Raw genomic sequence first — 19,355 nt, 5'->3', positions numbered from 1 at the left:
AAAGTGATTCTACACCATTGGGAGATTGGGCCAAAAACGGTACATTGCGGGATATCTCAAAACTTTGTGGACGGATTTGGACGAAACTTGGTGGAGAGGTTGCGTGTCTGATAATGACGATTCAATTCGATTTTGGTGAAGATCTGAATATGGATTCGGATATGAGAATTATTTAATTTTTCAAGTGATTCTTCACCATTGGGAGATAGGGACAAAACGATACATAGCGGGATATCTGAAAAAGTTATGGATGGATTTGGAGGAAACTTGGATCAGTTGTGTGTGTGTCTGACAAGGAGGAATGGATTCAGTTTTGGTGAAGAATGTTTCTACATTATATACATTCTGTATTGTGATGTTTCTGGTCTACTCTGAGATATAAAACGTAAACTGTTCACCAGGCGGAGGTATGCTCTCTACTGAGTGCCGTTCTAGTTACTTTTGTAATGAGAAGCGGCCTTGGAAAAATGCCATGAAAAACACCTTGGAAAAACTCCACGGAAGCAGTTATTAACCCTTGTGTGGTTTATAGACAACAGTAGATCTTCAATCAGGAGCGTTCGTCGTCGAATGATGTCCGTATTCCTTCAAGGTTATTCCAATTTAGTGTTGAACTGCTTTAGCGACTGTTTAAAAAGGTAATAACACGTGTTTGTGGTTTATAATATTTTTTACTTCTGGTAGAGGTGCTCCCACAAAAACGCCACGACAAGCTGTTTATACACGTTAACACAGCGTTTTGTTCATGGAGGAAAAACCATTTGGGGAGGTGGAATATTATTTGTATTTATATTGTTTTGTAATACCATTAATCTATATTATAATAGACGTAGATGATTCTGTCTGTCTGTCTGTCTGTCTGGGCGTCTGTCCAGGGTGTGGCTTACTCGGTTTGCAGAGTAGCTCCACGCATAGCTCCACCCATTCTGGGAGTGGCTTCATATAATTATAAACAAATATCCACCATTTTATTAACTCGCATAGCTTTGAGGCCTGTTTTGTAGGCCCGTGGTGTCTTGCTCTCTCTCCCAGTTTTATTTCAAATTAAATTCGATATATCATTTCATTTTTCACAGTCGCTAACATAGTTTTAGACTCGGTTGAAAAAAAACGGGAAGAAAATCCAATGAAAGTTGCCGTTTATAGAACGAAATGAATTCTCAAACGCCTGTAACTTCAAGGCCATTGAGTCTCTCTCACACCTTTATCTCCAATCTAACTCACCATATGATTTTATTTTTATCGATGGTTTTAGACTCGGTGTCAGCAATAATTGAGAACATTCCACACACGCGGGAAAATGCAGAGATATAATTTTAAAAATCGCGTCATGGTGTATCATACACCACCCAACATGACACCGACGGCAACGTGTCGATATATATTAAAAATTCGCTTTTGCTTTTCCGTTTAGATATATTACTTTTTCGTTTGATGACAGTCGTCACAAAAACGTCAACAATTATGCCGACATATATTTCTTCGTTTTTATTTCATTCAACATTATTAGCCGGAAGTAAAATATGTTTCAGGAAATTACCGAGAGATATTTCTTCGTTTTTTAAAATTAGTTATGTGCGCATTCACTTTAAATAGGTTTATTTGAAATCTTTAATTTTCCACAATATAATTTACTTGCCATTTATCATTTGATGATTACGAGACAAATTCCTCTTGAGGATCGCGACAATTCATGCGCTGCGTGGAAACTTCTATTTCCAAAATGAATGAGACGATCGATGAAGAACGCAGACTTGAACAGGATGCAGCAAGAAAATGAATGAGAGGGGCGTACGAGTCCATCGACGAACGTCAATCCAAACTTGCGGGGTCACCCGTGGGAATCCCACGGGCATGGATGTGTGTGACATTTCGACATATTGAGTTAGATGCTGCACATTCATTTTTACAAAATGGTTACTGGCAAGTCATCAGATCCAGAAATGGTGTAATGAACACAATTTATTTACGCGCAAGCACGAAAGCAAGACGGGCCGATTCCGATTCCGACGGGCCGACGGGCGAGACGGGCCGATTTGGAGCAAGAAAAAGAACGAGACGGGAGAAAAACGAGAGAAACGAGACGGGGAAAGCCGATTGGAGAGGCGAGTGAGGAGCGATTGGAGAGGCGAGTGAGGAGCGATTGGAGAGGCGAGTGAGGAGCGATTGGAGAGGCGAGTGAGGCACGATTGGAGAGGAGTGTGAGGCGCGATTGGAGAGGAGTGTGAGGCGCGATTGGAGAGGAGTGTGAGGCGCGATTGGAGAGGAGTGATTGGAGGGGAGTGTGAGGCGCGATTGGAGAGGAGTGTGAGGCGCGATTGGAGAGGAGTGTGAGGCGCGATTGGAGAGGCGTGTGAGGGATTGGAGAGGAGAGGAGTGTGAGGGATTGGAGAGGTGAGGGATTGGAAAGGAGAGGAATGTGAGGGATTGGAGAGGAGAGGAGTGCTAGGTGGAGAGAGGAGAGTGTCAGGTGGAGACAGGAGAGTGTCAGGTGGAGAGGAGTGAGGGGTCACATATTATGTGAAATAAATTAATTGTGTTCATCACACCATTTCTGGATCTGATGACTTGCCAGTAACCATTTTGTAAAAATGAATGTGCAGCATCTAACTCAATATGTCGAAATGGCACACACATCCATGCCCGTGGGATTCCCATGGGTATTATAATATAATTCCCATGGGACCCCGCTAGTATTATAATATTATCATTCGTTTTGTTATTATAAGCGGTCCCCTGGAAAAACGTCAAGATAAAGCTATCTTAACATGGGTATACACCTCGATGCACAACCCCATTGGTGGGGAAAATCCCTTGGTGGAGAAAACCCCCCCATTGGGATGGAGGGGGGGAGGGGAAGTTAAATTGCCACAAACTCCATCGTTTGACCCTTGGTCTCCCTGTTAAGTTTGGTTGAGATTAGATAAGTAACGACCAAATGTATCGTGATCAAAAATCGTCAGACAGACACCAAATTGCGTATTTTAGTATGATGATCAATAATATTTATTGTATATTAAATTTTTGTATAATATTTTGTATGTATTCATATAAATGTTTATAATAAACATTCGGTAATAATATATGTTTATATTAAAATGATTATTATTATTACGAGCAAAAGTTGCCAATGCCTGCAGGGGGTATTAAGTGGGGTAGGGATGGAGATGGCAAAAATACAAATGGCGTCTTCAGTCATCGAGCCAGCAAGGTGGGAGCAACAATTCACATTTACTGCACATCTGATGCAATTTAAATACTCCAATGGCGCCAAGTCCTCCAATTGAAACTTTGTTCGACATATGTAGTTTTTGATGCCTACGGTCCACAATAAAAAAAATTATATTGGTGTCAATTGCAAATTAATAGAAAGATTAATTATAATTATTGATAATACAAAGTTTCTCCACTTGTTCAACACTCAAAAAAAATTATCACAGGGAGTCTTTTGAGCATTTTGAAGTGAACACATCATCATGAATGAGCATATCAGGACATACACTTTATTGACATCTCAATTTTTTCACAATTGATCAATATCTTCAAATTGTCATTTGATCTAAACATGTAGGCTTCTTACAACATGTACAGAATCAGAAATCAAAGACAATAATTGTGCAATTCTCTGGTTAAATGATCAGTTTTTGCTAATTCGGGAAATTCATTTGATGTAATGAGTTTGAAATGAATGAATGAATGAATGAATGAATGAATGATCGTTTTAAGGCCATTTTTCCCCGCTAGAGTGGGGTTGGCTTTGCAGGCCCCATGACCTCATGGGGCCCTGTTTGAGGCAACGTTTGAGGCAACGTTTTTTTTATGGCCGGATGCCCTTCCTGACGCCAACCCTTAGTCGCCTCTTATGATGCGCAGGGATACGGTGTACCTATTCTAAATCTGGGTACACACTAGGTCATTCATCCCAGCAAGCTGGTACTCAATTTGACGACCTCAGAAGGATGACAGGCTGAGTCAACCACCCTGGTGTTAATTCAGCGATCGACCGGGATTCGAACCCAGGATCATAACCCAGGATCATAGGATCCCAAGCTAGCACCCTAACCGCTGAGCCAACACCAGGCAATGAGTTTGAAACAGGATGTTAAATTATCTTCCTGTCCATTTACTATTTATTTGGTGATGACAGCAGCTATCTTATCCTATTTGTCAAAACTTCCTGTAAATGGCACATAAACCCCCTTTCACTCTCATCAGATTTACTCAACACTGAAAATCAGTGGCTTGCATTATATATCGTTTATCGAGCAAAATTCCTCTCTGCGAGTGTCTGATAAGATATAAATTCCCGGTGCAATTTTGCTCTGTGGAACCATATTATCATTCTCAGGAGTATGGGGAAGCCCAATTCCTGCTCGGTAGTGGTCGCTCAGTAGTGTAACCATAATGTGGGGTCACTCAACCAAATACCCACTGAAATCTGAAATCAATAGCCAAAAAGAAAGAAGTTACCAGTTGACCCATTGACCTCTCCTGTTGTAAGTGACCAAGTGAAATATACATATGAGCAAGATGTTTCTGGCTGAAGCCTTTTCTTTGATTTTTATACAATTCCATACCCCTGGGCCAATTGCCCTGAGATTTGCTCTTCCACATTATTGTAACATCCGCTCGGTCAACGTCACAATAAAATAAAAAAAGTAACTTTTAATGAAATCAATGTTAAAACAAGAAATGACACTCTGGCCAATCGGCGGGTAGAGTGGGACGAGGCTTACAAAGGTTTCCGTATGCAGAATGGAAATTACAAACAAAGGTTCCACAACCTCCATGGGACTACACTTGGTGTAAGTAAAACAAAAAATCAAAAAAAAATCGCACAATCCCACACGACCTCAAACAGGGAAATAAGGCCATTTGGCCCATCATTGTTGTGTTGTACTCCCGGTTTAATTTTTTTGCTGAAGCTCTAAGCATCAATCTTCTTGATGTTTGCTAATGTCTAAATAACCTAATCTTGATCGTGTGACCCAATTTGTACCATATATGGATCACCACAAATTCTGACCATCAAAAAAAAAAAGGCATTCAGGATCAAAGACTGGCAGGATGTCTGGTGGAGTGCAGAGAAGAGTCAGCAGATTTGATTGAGCAAGCAGTCGCAGGAGTCTCTAATATAATTTTCATCTAATTAATGAAGTACACTTGAAATATAATGCCAAATAACAAGGAAGTTGGACATAAGATGGATCTTGGGCTCTTTAGCTTGTTTGCGAAAGTATACAATGCTTTTCCATTATAAACTTAATAGGGAAAGCCTTAAGGGTCTTTTGTGTCGACAGAAAGACAAGGTTTTGCACTAAAATTATTACGGCTCAGCAGTCAACATTACCTTTGGCATTATAATAGCTCGATAGTGAATTGTTGTTGTTGTACACCGCTCCTTTCCTATTCCATCTCCAGGCACTGCATGACGTCATCGCCGGGCACAGAAGGGACTCGGCGATGACGCGCACTGAAAGGAAGCACTCAGTTTTCACTCCGTTTTCTTTCTTTCTTTCTTGTTTGTTTGTCCAGGCGATATCTCCTTCTTTTTATTTTATTCAAAAAGTTACAGCTTTGGATAAAACACTGGTGGTTGAGGTATGCGATTAGCCAATTGATTAAGAAATTATTTTACGATTTTTATTTATTGATTTTAATTACGCAATTAATCAATCAATTGCTGTACACCTCAACCTCCCAATACTGTCTCTATGTGCTGCACGGTTTCATCACCGGGCGCTGATGGCACCTCAGCGATGCCGCGCTGGAGGATGTTATTTATATGTTTGGCATGGGGGCGGTGTACTTTGAATGTATCTGTACTTGTTGATGAATCAATTAATCGATTAATTATATATTGATTAATCAATTAATCGATTAAGTATTTAATTTTTGCTGAATTAATTATTGAATTATTTTTCAAAAAGTTACAGCATCAGATAAAACACTGGTGATTTCGGTATGCTATTAGCCAATTGATTAATAAATTTATTATTTTGCGATTATTATTTATTTATTTTAATTACGCAAATAAATCAATCAATTATTCTACACTTCTCTCTCCCAATGCCATCTCTATGAGCTGCCAGGCAATGTCGCACGCTGGAGGATATGTTATTTATTTGGCATGGGGTGGTGTACTTTGAATGTATCTGTACTTATTATTATTGTTATGTGAATTATTGCTCCAAACAATATGATATTTATTCTTATGAAATTACACAATTTACACAATTTTAATCACGATTAAGGTAAGCAACTCTCATATATGAAACTTACATGTTTGTTCAATTCATGCATAATCACAAATTTGGATCTTCATATAAAATAAGGCTTTTAACAAAACCTCGCACAACGAGCATTATTCCGTTGAACGACTCAGTCGTGGAATCAAGAAAAAGCTTCTTTTGTCTTCCTGGCATTATTTAGAAATCTGAAACAAGTAAACAGCATTAAAAAATAAATCGTGGATAAGAAAAGGTCAAGGCAGCTGTCAAAATACTGACTGCAATTGTAACAATAACTTTGCCTTTCTACGAGTATATTCATCATTTCATTAAAGATGCCTCAAATTGAACCTTTACTCATTATAATCAAGCTTCATGTTCACACCTTGGCCACGACGTTCAGAAAACTTCACACCTGAGTAGAGTGCTTGAGAATGTATCTTTCAAGACCGGTCATAACAAATATTTGTTAAGGTAATCGAAACTGTTCATATTCTAGGACAAATTTAAACTGAATTTAATTGTTTTTTATTATAATTTCACAATATCATTTGCTGGTCATGTGGTTTAGGTCATTGTGGTGGGTTGAATGATATTTATAGAAAAGCAGAGGATCACAATCCTTTGTGTACCTGTCTGGCAGAACCACACTGTAACCGAACATGGGATGGCTGGCTGTGCTGGGACGATATGGAGGCAAACAACGTGGCTGTACAGAAATGCCCCAACTATTACTCAGATTTTGATCCATTGGGTGAGAAATGTGTGTTTGCGTGTTTCTAATATGTATAATTTTCTAAGGCCTATGACTTAATCAGACTTACATAATCTTTGCTCAGAAATTTGGCTTGAGGAAGTTCATTGGTCATGGCCAAAACGTCACCTGAGACCAAGTCTGCTCTTCGGTGTCGTACTCGTACAAATTATTTTTGGTCACTGTGGCCAAGTTCTTCGGAGGGGTGTTTAAAAAGTTCTGAACTTTCCATATGCCATGTTTATTTTCCCTCTATCCACATGATCTTACAATGGCCATTTCGCAATATATTTGTTCTTATGAAAATGTCCCCATGAAGGCATACTGGTGTCCACTAATGTTTGCCCCACATTTGATATACCGTATGTTCAAGCTCCACTATGAGCCTTAGATGATGTTAGTCGTAAAAACGAGAGCATTGCGACTGCATCGCCAAATATGCCTCTGCGTAGTCCATGCCTGTGACAACGGGTAGATGCTCTTATTGACTGTCCTAAAAAACAAGTTTGATTTTAATCCCTCCAGCTGTTCTCAATTATTACACTTTTACAAGACATGACAGGTTTTACATCGATCGGTGAAGCGGTTTCGGAGAAGGGTTTTAAAATATGAACTGTTGGCCATAAAGATGGAATTTTTTTTTTTCAACAAATTTTCATAGCATCATTATTTCAATCTAAATTACCATTGGCATTTACGGTGCATATAACCACTTTTCTTTATTATTCTGTCTCTTACGCACATTTGACAGTGATTTTTATTAATTATCAGTCCTAATCGGTTGGTGTCTTGAGTGTAAAACGACAATGACGACAATAGACAGTAAATTAAGGATCATGACACATTTCTTTTTAATCTCTGTCAGTTTTCCAGATAACATTTTTTGGGGTGATTTCATGGATCAATTTGCATCACAGTAGAGTCCTTGTTGTTACTCAGTCACTAATAGCGGGTATGTCCACCCCTGGCATGAATCAGGGCGTGCAGACGTCGTGGCTGCTGTCCACTAGCTTGTTGACGACGTCAACAGGCATAGCATCCCATTCTTCCCTCAGAGCGTCGGCCAACTCCTGCAAAGTTTGAGGAATAACATCTCTGTCGTTGATGGCTCGGCCTAGGGCATCCCATGCATGCTCTATGGCAGGGGTCAGGAACCTTTTTGACTGGGAGAGCCATAAAAGCCAAATATTTCTAAATATATTTCATTGAGAGCCATATAGTATTTTTAACGTATAATAAATTAAATATGTCTTACTTTTAATGCGACTTCTGGTGCTGCATGGTTTTGCTGATGGCCTTGTAGTCTGGTTCATACGTGGTGAGGTTGAGCTTCATGCAGGCGTTGAGGCTTCCATCAGTTAAACGTGAGCGTAGGTTGGTCTTAATGTTCCTCATATGCGAGAATGACTGCTCACATGCATATGTAGAGCCAAACATGGTCAATACGGCAATACTCACACGCTGCATTGTGTGGTATGTCACAGGAAGCTCGTTCCAAGTTTTAAGAATCAGCTGGTCTTCAGGTTGAAGATTTTTCATTTCTGTCCACTTGTGTTCCCTCGCCAGCTCTGCTCGCTGTCGCGCAAGACTTTCCAACTCTCCATTAAGTGACTTGAACTTACTCATCCACATGTCTGATGCCTTCAGGTCAGCAACTTCCAGCTCAAAGTCTCCGATAGAGACCCCGGGGATGCATGTCAGGTCGATTTTGTCCACTGCACACTCATGTGGATGAGTGATGAACTTGAAAAGACCAGTGCGTGCACGAAATTCTACAAAACGTGCTTTGAATGACTGCAGGAGATTGGACGTAAAGCCAGCTAGCTTTTGCAGGACATTCCAAACTGATTTTTTATTTTTTTTCAACTCAAAATTGTCTGGGAGCCATATGCCGTCACCGGAAGAGCCATATATGGCTCGCGAGCCATAGGTTCCTGACCGCTGCTCTATGGGGTTCATATCCGGCGAGCAAGCTGGCCATGGCAACTGCTCCACGCCCTCTGCCTCAAGGAATTCCCTTACTGCAGCGGCCCTGTGCGGTCTAGCGTTGTCGTCCTGCAGTCGGAAATTGTGTCCATACACTCGTCTTGCATGTGGAAGGCAGTGGTACTCCAAGATATCCCGGTACACGACGGCGTTGACGTTTCCGTCCAGAACCACCAGTGGTGTTTTCCTTCCATAATGGATGCCGGCCCATATCATCACTGAGCCGCCACCACCTTGAGTCGTCTCGTGGATGCAGTCATCACGAAGGTTCTCCCCGGGTAATCGACTCGTTGTCTCCCATCTGTACGGTCAAGGATGTAGCGGCTCTCGTCCGTGAAGACAACATGTCGCCAGTGTCCAGGATGAAGCCTTCTGTGCTCCCTAGCCCGGCGAAGACGTGAAACTCTGTGGCAAACAGCCAGACGTGAACATTTAGTCAACCGTCGTGCTCGGTAACCATGTTGGAGCAATCTCCGATTAACGGTTGACCGGGAAACGTGAATCCCATGATGTCTCCTCCACAAGCGACGAAGACGACTCGTCGGCATTTTCCGGTTTCTGCGGCAGAGATTCAACAGTTGGCGATCATCTCGTCTCGTGGTTAATCTTGGACGTCCTCGAGGTTTCCGCGGCCACACATTCCCCGCCTCACGTTGACGTTTCAGGATCTTACAGACTGTACTCTGTGATATCCCGACGACATCTGCGATATCACTCTGTTTGTAGCCCTCCTGCCGCAGTGCTACCACTCTCTCGCGTATTGCTGGTTCCGTTGGACCAGGCATAGCCCAGGGAACGTCTCCACCGATTTTTCTTGCAAACGGTACAAGGAACTCGATAAAAAACCAGCCTCGTTTAACACAGTGTTGAATCAGGGAAAGGGACAGAATATCACATGCATGGGCTTTTATAGTCCCTAACAAAAAAAATTATTACATAATACACATTTTTTCAATGTTATCATATCCCCTGTGTAATGGGGAAACGTTATGTAATCACTCAATTACCATTTTGTTTACACGTAGACTGTCAAATACCAAAGAAACTGTGGAATCATGTCAAAAATATTTTATTCAATCTTTATGGCCAACAGTGTATACTGATTTCTGAGATTTGGCAGACCCAAGTGTAAGGGGGGCCTGAAATTTGTTGAACCCGAGTGGAAGGGAGGGGGGGAGTCTGAGATTTGGTAGACCCGACTGGGAGGAGGGCATGAGAAAGATGAGGACCAGTGGTGGTGATGCATGCATGCACATGTGCACACACACACACACACACACACACACACACACAGGGATACGTCGAGAACCTGGGAGGTTTCTCCATTTGTCCATTTCTCCATTCCATCTTCTGAAACCCACATTTGGAATTAACAACCAACAACACACACACTGCTGTTCAAAACTCTTGGACACATTCAGGACAAAACTAACTTCATTTAAATTGTGGTTTAATGAATATTTCATGAAATAAGTTGTCACCTCCTGTGTTTGCTTAAAAGTGCATTGGTAAAAGTCTTCTATTGTTGCGCAACAAAAGTTACATATGTATGCTGTATTTGTGCAGTTTTTTCATGTAGTCCATCAGTTCATGTAGTCAGTATTTCAAAAAAGTGGATCTGGGGTGAAATTAACAGGGGTAGAAAAGATCAAGGTTTTGGATGGGGGGAGATAAGAGATGGTGGTGAACAGCTGTTTTAAAGGCCTGGAGGGAGGAGTGGGATTGAATAGAGTGAGGGAGTTTGTTCCAGAGGTGGGAGAAAAGAGGAATGAAAGAGTGAAGGTGAGCAGTCTTGATTTTGGCAGTTGCACCAGAAGAGGGTTGCTGGCAGATCTTGTGCGACCTTTAGGAATATTTGGGGGACAGAGCACAGACAGAGCTGGGAGAGCTAGGCCGGAGAGGAGTCGGTAGAAGACAGAAAGTCCACCAACCAGAACGCGGAGAGTGAGTGAAAGGCCCTCAGAGTTGGCTTCATTGTCGGAGATTCCAATGATTCTGAAAGGTTTGGTTTCAACAGCGTGAAGCCGAGCTAGGTGTGAGGCAGGAGCACCAGCCCACAGGGGAGAGCAGTATTCCATTGAGCTGCGGATGAAAGCCTTGTATGTGGTGAGGAGCTCAGGTGTGCCAAGGAAGGACTTCGCACGACGGAGGATGCCCAGTCGGCGACTGGCTTTGGAGGCCAGCTTGGAAATGTGGTTTCCCCCGGAAAGATCATGGCAGATAGTGAGACCCAAAAGCTTGAGTGACAGAACTACTTGCAGAGGATTGTTGAGAAAGTAGATGGGAGGGTTGTCCAGTCAATCTTTTTGGAGAGACATAGTAAGAGTGTGAGATTTGTCAGGATTGAAAGACATGTTCCACTTGTTTGACCAGTCCGTGATTTTGTCCAGGTCTGTAGAGAGTGAGGAGGCTGCAGACTGCCGATCTGAGGGATGAGGTATGGAGCGGCAGATAATTGAGAAGTTGTGAATTAAAAAATTATTTCAAAAGGAGTTGTATCTATCTATAATTCCAGCAATCTCTGTGTGTCTGTGTGTCTGTGTGTCTGTGTGTCTGTGTGTGTGTTTGTCTGTGACCGCTGTTTCTCGACAACCACGGGTCCGATATACTTTAAACTTGCCAGGTATATTGCTGGGGACCCGAGGATGTGCCTTTTCAAGGTTTCATATTAATCGGACAAGTACTTACCGAGCTATGGCGATTTCTTTACCAAACACTGCAAGCCGTTCGCTTTGGACCAAACCATTGCATGTAAATAGAGGGGGGGGGTTCTGTGGTCGTTGCGAATGGACCAAACCATTCATGTAAATAGAGGGGGGGGGGGGGGTTCTGTGGTCGTTACTGCCACGTGGTTTCAAAGTTTTTTTTTGTTGTTGTTGTTTGCACGCATGTTTTTTTCACCCACGTACGGGCACGCCCTAGGATGTTTACACACACACACCCCTACACAATTTTTTTTTTTTTTTTTTTTTGGCAAGGAACGGGCACCCACGTACGGGCACGTCCTAGCTTATATATAGTACGGGCATGCCCTAGTACAGGTAATTACCACAACACCACTTTATGACGATATTTTGTTTACAGTCTGTGCATTTATATTAATTTCTTTATTTATTTCACAAGAAAAGGTAACGAAAACGTGTGATGAAAATGGTGAATGGTTCCAGCATCCAGACACCAACAGAACCTGGTCCAACTACACTTTGTGCATTGCCCGTGCACAAGAGAAATTAAAGGTGAGAAATAATATTGTATGAAATTTCATAATTTTCATTTAGTTTGGCTACATTTTTGTAAATCTTTATTATATTTGCATGTGTGTAAAAAAAAAGGAAATAAAAAAAGGAATCCTTTTATGCTTGTGGTGGTTGAAAGAGTTCAAAAAATAGGGGGTTCAATAAGGAATGTCTTGAGTTGTTGTATGCACCTGATGCAGGGAAAAACAGAGTAAAGTGACTTTAACAACATTGATTGATTCAAAAGATTTGATTGGGTAAACTTACCGTGGATTATATGAAGATAATTTAGAATTAGGAACAAAGTACAAACTGTCCAGAAAGTTTTGTTCTGTTTTTCTTTATTTCATTACAACCAAACCAAAAGAGATATAATGCTGTGGTTTTTTGCATTTTGTTATATAATTTGTAACGTTTATTGTGCTCTTTAGTACACCTCAACATGTACACCTTTAATGGCATGTAGCACATTCAAGCAATAATTCACTTAAATCCAAGTGTTGGCCAACATATTGCGCATCACAGTGCTGATGCAATTGGTTATCCTTTCATGAAGTGTTCAATGTCAGCAACAGAGGGTTGGAAAACAATCCTTGACATATCCCACAATAAGAAGTCTAACGGCGTCACATCGGGTAAGGGGACTGACGCACCACGTCCAATCCACCTAACGGGGAAGTTCTCGATTCTAAACTTTGCACTGTCTGCACTTTATATGCGTGCAGATGATCTCTCGTGTACAACTTTGTTTTTTATATTATAATTTTCCCATGACGTTTGATTAATCAGGGTGGGACAGACAGCTTTAGCCATATATGTGACCATAGTGATGTGTTGGTATAATTTATGCACATGATGTCAGCGTCATGCCATAGGGTTAGTGTGCTTCTTTAGTTAAATTTAATATTCCTGACTGCAAACCTCATAATTGTTGATGAGCAGGGCAGAGACAATGTGTCAGCCTGGCAGGCTACACTTGTTGCTAACAGGTTGTGCAGCAATTGCTGGGGTGAGACTCAATCTGTGCCATGCCTCCCAGTCAAGTTAGGGGGTTCAACCTGTATATATATGTGTATGTGTATATATAATATATATATATATATTTTTTTTTTGTGTGGAAAATATATTTGCATGTGTGGAAAAAAGAAATAAAAAAAGGAAGCCTTTTATTCTTGTGGTGGTTGAAAGAGTTCAAAAAATAGGGTTTTCAATAAGGAATGTCTTAGTTGTTGTATGCACCTGGTGCAGGAAAGAACAGAGTAAAGTGACTTTAAGAATATTTATTTATTCAAAAATCAATATTCAACCTGTATATACACAGTGCATTCAGAAAGTATTCAGACCCCTTCACTTTTTTCACATTTTGTTATGTTGCAGCCTTATGCTGAAATCGTTTAAATTCATTTTTTCCCTAATCAATCTACATTCAGAAAGTATTCAGACCCCTTCACTTTTTTCACATTTTGTTATGTTGTTGGATGTTGCAGGATGTTGCAGCCTTATGCTGAAATCGTTTAAATTCATTTTTTCCCTCATCAATCTACACTCAATTCAGACCCCTTCACTTATAAGACTGTATATACACAGTGCATTCAGAAAGTATTCAGACCCCTTCACTTTTTTCACATTTTGTTATGTTGCAGCCTTATGCTGAAATCGTTTAAATTCATTTTTTCCCTCATCAATCTACATTCAGAAAGTATTCAGACCCCTTCACTTTTTTCACATTTTGTTATGTTGCAGCCTTATGCTGAAATCGTTTAAATTCATTTTTTCCCACATCAATCTACACACAATACCCCATAATGACAAAGAGAAAACAGGATTTTAGAAAGTTTTGCAAATTTATTTAAAATAAAAAACTTAAATATCACATTTACATAAGCATTCAGACCCTTTGCTATGACACTTGAAATTTAGCTCAGGTGCCTCCCATTTCTCTTGATCATCTTTGAGATGTTTCTGCACCTTGATTTGAGTCCACCTGTGGTAAATTGAATTGATTGGACATGATTTGGAAAGGCACACACCTGTCTATATAAGGTCTCACAGCTGACGATGCATATCAGAGCAAAAACCAAGCCATGAGGTCGAAGGAACTGCCTGCAGAGCTCAGAGACAGGATTGTGTCGAGGCACAGATCTGGGGAAGCCTACAAAAAAATCTCTGCTGCATTGAAGGTTCCCAAGAGCACAGTGGCCTCCATAACTCTTAAATGGAAGAAGTTTGGAACAACCAGGACTCTTCCTAGAGCTGGCCGCCCGGCCAAACTGAGCAATCCGGGGAGAAGGGCCTTGGTAAGAGAGGTGACCAAGAACCCGATGGTCACTCTGGCTGAGCTCCAGAGATCCTGTGTGGAGATGGGAGAAACTTCCAGAAGGACAAACATCACTGTAACACTCCACCGATCTGGGCTTTATGGCAGAGTGGCCAGACGGAAACCTCTCCTCGGTGAAAGACACATGAAAGCCCACAGAATCTTGTTTCTCACAGTCTGAGAGTTCTTTAGGTGCTTTTTTGCAAGCTCCAAGCGGGCTTTCATGTGTTTAGGGGTGAGATTACAATTTAGGAGGGAAGTAGGTTCCATAAATGTCATAAGAGGAAGGTGAAGAATGAAAATAACTGGTGAGGTTGCATTTGAGGATGGAAAGCTAGAATGATGGATAAGCCAAAATGATGGACAATCAGGATACTTCTAGCAATTGCAGCATTGGAAGAGACCCATAAGAATCTTACTGTCTCAGAAGAGAAAGGTGTCCACAAGAAAAGGTAAGAGATCCTGGAAGCTTCCTTGAGTAGCTTAGGCAGAATTGACAAGAAGAGCAACCAGGAAGCACAACTGGTTGATAGCAGTTGCAAGAAAAGACAGAAAGCCTGGGATTTTCTTCCTGACACAATGAAAACTGATTTATTCTCCTTCTGTGAAGCATTTATACAAGTTGATTTTTCATTGAAATGTATTTTGCACATTGTTTTTTCCCCCTTTTTTGTTTGTATGATAAGCGCAGTACTTTATGGAAACCTTATCATGAATGTCAAATTAAATATTGTCATCTGTTCGATTTTCTTATTTCTCTTTCTTCATGTAAACTATTTGTTGAGCATATTTTCTTCATATATGCCCATGAAAGCAACTCTTTTCCACTTACAGTAGTACACTGTAATGGCTCATGGAAGAGCGAGGTAGAATTGATGGTGGGATAAACCTCAAGGGAACGAATGAACAGAATAAGCGAAAAGGGAGGATGGGAGGAAACACAAACTAGCAGGAAAGATGGTTGGATGGGACAAAATTGAGGATGACAAGAGATGGTGTTGTACCGTTTCCTTGAAGAATGGAAGAGTAAGACAGAGAAGCCGCCGGACAGAAGAAACCAGGAATAAGAATTGAGGTATGCAGGAAGCCTGAATTTTGGAAGTTTAACTAGGAGAGGATTACTGCAAGAATGCGTGAATCCTGGAATAGAAAGTGAGGTTCAGAGGACAGATAGCAGAGGGAGCAATATCAGAGAATGGACAGTACAAAACAGAGGGACCACTGACCTACCTGTGATGCGAAAGCAACATTCCTTGAGCCTCAGCCTCACCACAGGAGATTCCAATTAAAATTGAAATTAAAGCATGTTTTGAACACGTAGGTTTTAAAGTCATCAGCAAATTCAGGGTCGACTCCATTACTGATTAAATTGAATGAGATAAGGCAGAAATTGACAACACATTAGGTTTGGGGGCCTTTTGGTGGCTGTCAATAATGATATCCGCTTTCACGTAACAGGTAATTAGCAGCGATTCAGTGACCTTGTGAAAAGAACAAAGTTATTTATTCAGAAAGGATAATGTTGAGTGTTGCCACCTTTTCATGGGTACCATTTGAATGCCTATCCCAGGTTGGCCTGAGCGGATAAACACTCAACCACAAAGGTGAACTGAAGACGCAAACTGGCAGCGCAAGCACATTGTGTCCCCTTCCCCGGATGTCATGAATAAGCCAGTTGGGTTTTTACTGACAATTTAATACTGAGATGTCAGAGTTCAATTTCCAGAAGCCATCAATTTTGATTACCGGTTCCGTGGTTTTTTTGCGCAAGTGGTAAAAATCTGAGCTCCTCATTTCCACCTCAAAGCAAAGATTTCTATACCGGTTTGGCGTGTTTTATGTCAGTGTCTTATCTAGGCGTTGCTCTTGTATCCCGGGCTATATTTAATGTTAATTTGTTCGTTATTTTTGCATTTCCTTTCTTATTGTCCAAGGCCTGACAAGGCCTATCCTCGGATAGAAAGTCTGAAAATTATTTGTCTCATCGTTTCTCATTTTGTTTTCTTCTTCCTGTGTATCTTGCTTCTACCTCCTCAAGATTATCTTACTTCCTTTCCTTGCTTCAAAAAATCAAAACAAACAAACAAACAAACAAAAAACTTTCTTTTTCACTCTGTAATGATTCTCATTTTACTTGAATTTCTTTCTGCTTATGGTTCTACATTTTCCTGATATTTCCAAACTGAATCTGCATCAAGTATAAACACTCCTTCCCTACTTTAAATAAACTACCATTCACCTTCAGCTGCTGAGGACGGTCTAGCAAAAAAAACAAAAAACCTTCCATCAAGAGGATGGAAGCGTGGTTTTGGCTTAGCGGTTAGGGAGCCGGCTTGGGATCCTAGGATCCTGGGTTCGAATCCCGGTTGATCGCTGAATTAACGCAAGGGGGGTTGACTCAGCCTGTCATCCTCCCGAGGTCGGCAAATTGAGTACCAGCTCACTGGTATTTCCCTGTGTGTCCCAAGAGGCGACTAACAGGGTTTGTGGCAGGAAGGGCATCCGGCCATAAAACATTGCTTCAAAAAGGGGACCATGGTGCCCGAATAAGGCCAACCCCCACTCCGCGGGGCAAAATGGCCTCTAAAGGTGGTTCTTCATCAAGAGGATGGGGCTAGTGTACTTAAGGCGATATGAGGGTTCAGGCACAAGTCACCCAACACTTTCAGAAGGGTAAAAGGTTACATAGTGTTAAAGGCTGATGAGAAATCAATAAATAATACACAAACATACAGTAGGATCCATTCGTGGCAAGTTGACTTGTGATTAGATTAAGTAAACTGAGCCATGCATCTTCGACACCGCATCTTGCTTTGTATGCAAATTGTGAAGAATCCAATTTGGGAACTACATCTGATATTATAAACTTCATGATCAATTTCTCCATGCATTTACACATGATGGAGATTATGGCAACAGGTATTGAGATGCTATGTCATTGAGACATTATTGAGCTATAGTCATTGAGATGCCTTGTTGAACATTTTTTGGCATGGGACTAATGATGGACCTTTCCCAGCAAATAGGAAGAGTATGAGTAGTTAAAAGTAACTGAAACAATTCGTGTAAAAAATTACTAAGTTATAAGCAGCACTCTTTCAAAATACAAGATTTCATGCCGTCTGGACCATAAGCCTTCTTTATACTCAACCCCCTAAAGCACTTCATAAAATTGGATTCACACATGTGCTTCTTGATGCTTGAGCAACGAGATCATCAAATAAAGTTTCACATTTTACTCCGTTCCCTGGAATGTCAAATCTAGCGTTAAAGTAACTCAATCCATCCACGAATTTGGAATTTGGAGCATTAATGGGAAATCGACCATCCTTCACCTTCTTCTTTGTGCTCATCATATTTCTTGAGTCCTCTCCAAGCGTTACGAGAATCACCATCGTGTAGTTGTTCTTCAATGTCATCCTGTACTACGGTTTATACTTGGCGATGACAGAGCGCAGTTCTTTCTCTGCCACCTAAGGGCGCAGATATCCTTCTGTAGGAATGCTTGTTTTTTTCTTCCTCAACCAAGCCTTCACTTCATCAGTAACCCAAGGATTGTTATTGGGAAGCATGCGTATGGTTCTCTTTATGGTCACAAGGTTCTCACAGAACTTCACTTAATCTGTGATAGTCTCACTGAGTTCATTAGGGTTCTCACAGGAGTCGAAAAATGCATCCCAGTCTGCACATAGGAAACAGCCCTTCAAACTGTTATCTTCCGCTGTTCTAGTTTTAACCCTCTTGCACAGAACCACCATCTGTTTCACCTTTTCTCTATACTTGGGCAAGAGATGGACCACCTTATGGTCCGATCATCCATCGCAGGAGCACGCTTTGCCACATAAGCATGTTTAATGTTGCCATAACATTTGTCCAACCACAGGTAGCAACATTAATGTACTGATGGAGCTGAGGGAGCTCTCGACCGAGGTCACGTCTATTGATGTCTCCAATAATTAGGATGGATTGATCCACTGAACGGGTGGTCGCTCTATCGTAACTTTCTGCCATTCGTTCCAATGTGCACTTAAAGTCCGGCCTTGGTGCATACGCAATAATAATAGTGCACTAGTACACTCAAGGTGACATGGCTGGTAGTAGGGTCGGAAAGACACCGTCAGTACCTGTATGTTCTTGGAACAGTACCGTTCACGTGCCATAAAATATTTGACCCAATTCAAATTTGAAAGCATACACAAACCACCACCGTTGGCATTACCCAACGACATTCCTCTATCGGCCCTAATAATCTCAAATCCACTGAAGGACATGTCATCGCCCTCACCGTGCCATGTCTCAGTGAAATCCACTACAGACGAAGTCCGATAGTACCAGTCAAACTTCAGTAGGGCAACCAGTTCGTCATTCTCAAATGCCAGGTTTACAACATATCATTGCGTATCACCACCAATACCATTGGAACGCAAGTTCGGGAAGGCCTTGCTATCATCTTACTATAATTCACCAAATGTCTGTCCGTCCGTTTGAAGGTACCGCAAAAACGGCTCAACCGATCGCAACGATATTTTTGGGGGGTATTCCTGGGACCCCTGGGAGTAAAATAGGCTATATTGTTTTTCCAACTTTTCCAATTTTCCAGTTTTTCCAAACATGATGGAATAATATTTACCGATATGAACAGTAATGTGGCTTTTGTTGAAATTCTACAAATACTGTTTATTCTACGTACCAGGAGAGAGAGTAGATCGACTCCTGACGAACTCTTCCTATATAAACGTGCAGCTCAGAAGTAACCAGGCAGCCGTGTGCAAAGCGACTGAGAAACAGGTGTAGCGGCCGCTTCCGTTTTGCAGAATTCAATCTTTTTTTCA

The 19,355-nt window shown here is 41.3% G+C and overlaps 1 protein-coding gene across 9 annotated transcripts in view; it reads left to right on the top strand.

The window, feature by feature from the left end:
* The window catches only part of LOC137431757 (calcitonin gene-related peptide type 1 receptor), a 358,961-nt gene that overhangs the window by 252,581 nt on the left and 87,025 nt on the right, over nucleotides 1-19,355 (top strand). For all 9 annotated transcript variants that reach the window (XM_078782434.1, XM_078782436.1, XM_078782442.1 and 6 more), the window contains 2 exons: nucleotides 6,874-6,984; nucleotides 12,094-12,206. In XM_078782434.1, coding sequence (XP_078638560.1) covers nucleotides 6,874-6,984; nucleotides 12,094-12,206 — 224 coding nt within the window. The remainder of the gene's footprint in view (nucleotides 1-6,873; nucleotides 6,985-12,093; nucleotides 12,207-19,355) is intronic.

Source organism: Myxine glutinosa, chromosome 7 (genome assembly GCF_964187855.1).
Source record: "Myxine glutinosa chromosome 7, kmMyxGlut1.1, whole genome shotgun sequence".
NCBI lineage: Eukaryota > Metazoa > Chordata > Myxini > Myxiniformes > Myxinidae > Myxine > Myxine glutinosa.
This window is presented reverse-complemented; position numbering and strand designations above follow the sequence as displayed.